At 50.6% G+C, this 7,201-nt stretch overlaps 2 protein-coding genes across 2 annotated transcripts; one reads left to right on the forward strand and one right to left on the reverse strand.

Moving 5' to 3' along the window:
- Nucleotides 1–547: 547 nt before the first annotated feature.
- On the forward strand, nucleotides 548–2,061 carry TRV_02132 (uncharacterized protein; the record flags this gene model as incomplete). The annotated part of the gene is made up of 6 exons (XM_003023699.1): nucleotides 548–595; nucleotides 665–855; nucleotides 1,026–1,164; nucleotides 1,280–1,414; nucleotides 1,481–1,578; nucleotides 1,683–2,061. The coding sequence occupies 6 exons, from the start codon at nucleotides 548–550 to the stop codon at nucleotides 2,059–2,061; spliced, it is 990 nt and encodes a 329-aa protein (XP_003023745.1).
- A 245-nt stretch (nucleotides 2,062–2,306) lies between these two features.
- TRV_02133 (uncharacterized protein) lies at nucleotides 2,307–3,638 on the reverse strand (the record flags this gene model as incomplete). The annotated part of the gene is made up of 1 exon (XM_003023700.1): nucleotides 2,307–3,638. One exon carries the CDS (start codon nucleotides 3,636–3,638, stop codon nucleotides 2,307–2,309), a length of 1,332 nt encoding a protein of 443 aa, XP_003023746.1.
- Nucleotides 3,639–7,201: the final 3,563 nt, after the last annotated feature.

Below are 7,201 nucleotides of genomic sequence, written 5' to 3' on the forward strand. Positions count from 1 at the left end.
CCTACATACATCCATCCATCCATCCATACACAGCTACATACACACACATACAGAACAGATACAGACATGCAGACATGCAGAAGGCGATGCCAGCTGTGACGAGAGGAGGGTAACGAGCAAAAGGGACGGGCTATCCACGGCCAGACACAAGCTATGCCATGCGATTCTATGTAAAACGGCCGTTTCATCCTCTTCCGAACCTCCTTTGCACCCCTGTCTCTCTAGGTTGCCATGCGACATACGATGCCACGATACGATGGGAAACGGAGGCCGAACGCTCGCCAGACCCCCAAGTCAACCAGCTCGCTGGCTCGTTTGACAACCAGGCCAACGCAACGTCCTTCCGTACCGATCCTATTTGCCTTGCACGGGGGGACTAAGACTAAGGAGCAACCTCAGATCTGGTTCCATGGATCCGGCACTCTTTAAACCCTCCACCTCCAGCTTTGTCATACCTTATCCCTCACATCTCTCTCGTCTGGCCCGGAACGACGCCCATTTTAGAACCTATCAGCCTCGAGCATTCTGATTCCCAGGCAAAGGAAAAATGCCTCGGGAAGTCGTCCGCGAGAAAGTAGATTTCTTGTACGCTGTCGTATGCATGTTATCTTTCTCGGGCAGCCAGTCCTTGCTTGGTACGTCATGCCCTGATCCAATAGTATAGTGGCGACGGCTCGAACGACTACGCCATCCTCCTTCCTCCCTGACTGCTGGTTCGCTCCCGTCCGCTGGTCCCTCTAGCGTCTTTACTTCGTCTTCTTCTTCTTCTTCTCTTTCGCATCTCGACTTTTATGCTGCGTCTTCTAGTAAAATCATCGACGTCGTCGTCTTCGCCCGTTTCGGACCAAAGTTAGGGTTTGTGTCCCTTTCTGGAATCCCCCGGCCGGCCGGGGGCCTCGATCGGGCATTAGGGCTCCGGATATTCTGTTTTTCCGGTAGTCACATGACATAATGTCACATGATATGACGTTCGAATTGTTTTTGTTTCTTTTTTTGGATTTTCTTGCCAACTTTTGGTTGTGAAGAAACGAACGATATATAAAGGAAGAAGAAGAAGAAGAAGAAGAAGACAGATATAGAGAAGACGACGACGGTGATCCTCAGCTTACTCGTTCGCTAGACTCGTTTGACAGTAACTGCTCCTTCAAGTCGACGTCTCTGCTTGTTCGCTGCCCGCCATAGCCAGGCCAGGCAGACGCCATCATGACACTCTACTTCACCCTCGTACGTACGCCCACTTACGGCAAGCGGGCGGCCAGCTCTGCTAACAATTGCACAGGTGTTTGTCCTCCTGGTGACGGAGATGGCTATCTTCGTCGGCCTGATAGTCCCTCTGCCCTTTACCGTCAAGCGGAAGCTCTTCACCTTCATATCAGAGAGTCCCATCGTCGCCAAGCTGCAGTATGGAATGAAGGTACGTGCCTCCACACTGCCCCGGTATCAGCAACCAAGCAAGTTCGGAATCTAAGCAGAGCCACAGATAACGTTCATCTTCATTCTCATCCTGTTCATCGACAGCGTCAACCGTGTCTATCGTGTCCAGATTGAACTGACTGGTTTCGACGCTGCCAACACCGGGTATGTCCTCGTAACCCCGCCTTGAGCAACTCGTGTATAAAATAGCTCCTCAAGAACACCACAACTAATTGTCACGCTCATTTGCATCTTTTGCCAAGTCATAGACATGCCATTGGAACTGAGCGTATGGAAGTTCAGGCCCGCAAGTTCTACTCTCAGCGCAACATGTACCTCTGCGGCTTCACCCTTTTCCTCTCCCTTATCTTGAACCGCACTTACACCATGATCCTCGATATCCTTCGTCTTGAAGACAAGGTTAAGATGTACGAGGGAGACAAGAGGGCCGGCGGCAAGGATTCTGCTAAGTTGGCTGCTGCTGGTGATATGGGAGAGATCGGAAGACTCAAGAAGGAGCTCAAGGCTCGTGAGAACGACATCGAGGCCCTGAAGAAGCAGAGCGAGGGCTTGTCCAGAGAGTACAACAAGCTCGGAGACGAGGTTTCTGCTCAAAACAAGGATAACACCACCAAGAAGGACCGATGAAGGAGCTAGAGCTACTCTGCTCTCTTTTACCTGTCTACCTGCCTGTCCACCCACAACTGCCACTGCCACTGATTGACGCCCGCATTTTGCAGCGAAATTCCTCGATACAAGAATACCCGAAAGTTTGCATGACGTCCCACAACCACACCTAAAAAAATGTCCCGTAGGCCAGAGTTGTCACTTTGATCGTTTCTCCTTTTTATCTACACAGTATGTTACATAGTTTCTTCCCGTTACGTATGCTCCTAAACAAGGAATGTCCAGAAACTAGGATACACAAACTCTTCTTCGAAGATCCGGCGAACCTGCTCAAGGACAAACTTCTCTACTTTCCCCACATTCTTCAACACTTGCTTCCCGCTCTCTTTGCGCCCAATCTCGCTCTCAACCCGTATCTCTCGTAGGAGGCTCTCATTGGAACGCCGTGAGCCAGTCGTATTAGCACTTCCAGAGTGGTGGCTATGGTGGCCGTGATGCTCATGATAGTCTTCCGTAGTAGTCATCTTGTCGTCTGCTCCAAGCAAAGTATCTGCATCCTCAGGTGATAGAAAACAAACATGTATCCTCTTCCGGATGTACGCTACAACAGCAACTCCATCGAACGTAAATCCAGTAATGTTAAGCTTCAGCGGCAGCCCTACAAAGCTGGGCATGGGGTAATCAAGCAGTATCTGAGCTGTTATCGACAACCTCATGTTCCCAGAATACTGCAACCGGCAAAGAACCTGGAAATCATCTGGCTTCTGTTCTCTCATACGCCGCGCGGGCAGCGCACTATCCAGATGGCCCGTGATAATTGACTCTGACTCTGGTATCTCTGCGGGGTCCCGGGGTGTGCCGCCTTCAACAGGAGTAACTTGCCGCGTGCTTGACGTGGACGGCCGTGATCGAGACTGAGGTGAATCCACATCTGTATCTGAGCTACGGGCACGCTCCCTTTGCCGAGCAGGAGGTGGCCATCCCTCCGCCAGTGATAACGGCCCGCCCCTGGCCACAGATGCAACAGACGCCAGTGGAGTCTGGGTCCCAGAAAGTCCTCCGCGTGGCATATTGTAATACCCAATATGAGACGTTCCTCCCGGGATACCGGGAGTTCCCGTTCGAGGAAATAGATATGGGTTAAACGACTCCCCCAAATTAATAGGCGACATCAATGGCTGTGGAATCTCCCCGGAATATTCCCTGGACCCACGTCTTCGCTGGAAATATCCGGACCGGCCATTCGAATTCCCGCTGCCATCATCGTTGCTGCTGCCAGGACTACCCGCATCTCCCTTCAGCGTCGACTGGCTTAGGCTCATACTCGAAGGAACAGGTTCATCGCCCTCGGAACTGTCCGATAGGTCTGCGCCATCCTCATCTTCTTCGTAAAAATCGTTAAACGGGTCGCATATGTCCCTGACTTGCAGCTCTGGTGAGACTGTCCCGAAATCAAACGAGTTCACTTCCACGGAGCGGATGAATCGCGGGAGCGCTATCTGCTGGAATTTGTCGTGGATGAAGCATCGGATTCGTTCAGCGAGCTCCTCCCCGTCGGGTCCAGAGGTGGCGGCCTCCCAGTTGATATCTATGGACATTACATGTGGAATCCAACGCTGCTAGCTGGTCAACGGCATCTCTTCGGTCTCCTGGCGCTTTCTTGTTGCTATCAAACGACGTCAGAAGGTTTTGAGAGCGTCGGATCACGTGATATGGTTTTTTCCAAGTTTCTAATGGAGTACTTCACCGAAAGGAATAAACACACAAGGAAGACGAGGACGAAGACAAGGAAAGGCAACAGGATGGAGGGGACTGAAGGTTGCAAAGCAAGATAATGCGGATATGTGATGACTAGGATGATCTGCCAACTACTCCAGGCATATTTATGGTTATGATAACGAACTAGTTATCGGGGACAAGTCCAGACCAGCAACTAGTCGACGCCTTGCACAGCGAAGATTGCTTATCCCCCTGAGAATATACCCTTGGAAAAGCCACGTACAGTCAGTCAAATCCTTCACTATCCACGGTTCCAACAAAAAATATCCCGAGATTGTTTGATATTGCTACGCATATGATGACCAGGCCCATGGCTGGCCGCCCAGGATCTCCCTACCCTCGTCATGATCGATCAAAGCATCGACGGCAGGACGGAAGTAGGGAATACCTGTCGTGTACAGAGTACATTACGAGACCCTCAACGGCACGGCCGCGGCCACGCACGGGGGCTGCGAATGCATCTCCTCCACTAGTTGGCCGATACACTACTGTTGGACTTCCCGCCAGCTAAGAGCTGATCCTGGCTGAACCCTTCCATTGGACCGCCCATGCGTGAATCCAATCTCCATCCCCAGGAGCCTCGTTGCTCGAGCTCACAGGCCATGTGCAGCTGGCCTGGTAAGCTCCTTGTTCCCTGCATAGCAAGGTTATGAGATAATGATAGCTGCCCGATCAGCCTTATGTCATAATTACTACGGAGGTACCTGATTAGGAATCATGACATACAAATGTTCCGGAAGAAAGGACGGGACGCGTTTGTCTCTATGTATCTAGATTCGGGCGATGACAGAGCTGCACAACGCCCAAAGTGGAGTCTCTAAACGCCCTTTTGTCTAGATCCAGCCGTGTGTTGTTGAATGCATGGCTTCATTTGATACACAGCTTTCCCGATGATGAGACCTGTGGCACAATACACCAGTCAGTCACATTATCACATTTGCATGCAGAAGGGGTCATATCCTGGGATAGAGCTTAGGATATGCGTACATGCACGGACTAGCGTGGCGATCACTTTCGATATGTTAGCGTGGGGTTGGGGTAACAAAGTGACCCGGCCTTTGCCCGCTTATTTGCCTAATACATCTCCCCGGGGATTGAAAGCAAACGGGCGTCGGACCGGGGAGAGTCTTCCACGAAGTACATTGGTAGCGTGGACATGAGGGAACTTGTGTGACACTCTGAGGGATTGACGAGTGTATACATCAAGTTTGAATGCATGGTCCAAAACAGCGGCCAACTCCGACACTCGGGACCGAGCTGTTCATCGCAGATAGGCACCAGTCATTTCATGGAGATCCATACATGTTGGGCCTTTTTTCGCCTTGTTTCTTCTCTCCCTGCATTCCACAAGGCTCCGCGATGTCACTTCTGCACCTGTCACCTGCATATTGACCATCCACCGAGCAGTGGCGGTACACTCACACCAACAGACTGCGAGCCATATTCGTTGCTGTATAGATGACGCATATGGATTCACTTGCTCGTCTAAGTGTACCTTCGCACCTTCTACCCTACTGGTCAACCAGGAGGATCAAGCTGCATCTCGAGTCACATGATAGGTTACTTATGTTGGTGATAATGCATCCATGTCATTTTTTTTCCCGACCCATGAAGCGAACAGGATATCATCGCAGTTACATTTGTTCCAGGACTCGCTCTATAGCTTCGAACCTATAGCTTGTGACCTTGACCGACCGACCCTTTCACGAAAACCATCAACCCCCTTTGTAACTGTACCCGGAGTTACATGAAAGAAATGCGCCGCACTAACGGTAAGGAAAACAGGGGGGTTTCACTTTAGTGATAACTAACCAACGATACGCCGCACGGCTATTTCACACCCTGGAGACAACCTGCAGAACAAGGCCCACGTAAACTACGTGGAAGACCACAACAACGGTTTTCAACCTCCCAACCTTGCACAGGCCTCTGGCGTTAGTTACGATATTGGCCAGCCTCGGAACGCGGAAAACGATCCACGTTTTGCAGCCAGAGTAACATCTATTGCGTCGTTGCTAGTATCCGGTACCTCCGCCTGATCCCTTTTTTGCTTCCAAAATATTTTTCTCCTCACTTCTCTTTGCGCAGCCACTCCAGACGGAGCAGGCAATCACGAGTATCTATAGCTCCAGTCCAAAATTTCCCTGCGTTTTAAGAGGGTTTTCTCTGGGATGAAGGTAACACCCATGACGCCAACTTGTGTCTATGCGTTAGACTCAAGTACCTATGCCCTACACCCAAACTACAACTGTTCTCTCCCGAATCTCACACAATGAGGCTGTACGGGAGTAAAGATGACGAGACTAGCCTCTCTAAAGAAACCGGTTTTGCTACCGAATTCATGTATGAACAGAGCATGCACGAACAGTTTCTAGCTGATTACTTCTGGAAGCCTTCTTTAAGATGTTTATGCAGTAAGTCCTTCAAACTTACTGTGACGGCTCGCGGTCCTTTAACAAAAGTGATCTGATAATTAGCAGCATACTTACTAGTGAGGCTCCTTCTCTCTGATGAGGTTGCTGTTGTGGGCTTGGCCCATGTCTCCATACGTCATCAGTATCTACTGACAGCCTGTTACTCCTCCCAGCTCCTCCCAACGTATACGACCTCGGATACATGCATCACAACCCTCAATAAAAATTGCCTAATGCTTCGTCTGCCGGAGATAAACCTTTATCGCCGGTGCATTCACGTGATTTGAGCCCCTTAAAACACGTGACGGTCTCAGGCCCCGTCGCAAATATCAAAAGTCCACTTCAAGGCAACAACATTTATACGGAGTACTGGTAGATATTATGCTGTTCAGTTAATCTAGCAGAGAAGTGCTGCCTAGTTTCCAGAGAGGGACGAAGCGGGGGCGAGGGACGGAGTACTCACTCTGCATATCTCGTGACGGAATCGTCATGTAGGCACGGATGCATAACTGTGCATGTATTACGAACTAGCATGAGTGCTGCAGAAGGGGACTCTTCAAAAAAAAAAAGCACCACTGTCAATTACTCAACGCTGCTCCATCCAACCACCACAGATCAGTTGACAAAGCGAGGTCCCATCAGCGTCTTTAGCATTGTGCCAATCGGCTGGCGAAACATTCATGTCGTCAACCTCTCAGCTCGTTGTCTGCAGCGGCGTATCCTCGCTTCTTGGACTAGCTCGCATGGCCCCTAGGCTCCTCTAGGCTCCTCCGGCATTCTTCGTCCATCTTTCCTCCAGACGCCGTTATTCTAAACCGGGCGCAGATCAACCGCCCAACCAATCGAGCCCTGAAGACCAGGATCTTTCAAGGGTCGTCTTGACTTTGCGGCTCACTCTCCAGCTTAGCCGCAAAGCCAGCCTCACTCGAGGAAGAGTCGCTGTATCTCAGCGGAATGTCAAGAACAAG

The sequence above is a fragment of the Trichophyton verrucosum genome (genome assembly GCF_000151505.1).
Source record: "Trichophyton verrucosum HKI 0517 chromosome Unknown contig00198_1.f1.exp, whole genome shotgun sequence".
In the NCBI taxonomy this organism is placed as follows: Eukaryota; Fungi; Ascomycota; class Eurotiomycetes; order Onygenales; family Arthrodermataceae; genus Trichophyton; species Trichophyton verrucosum.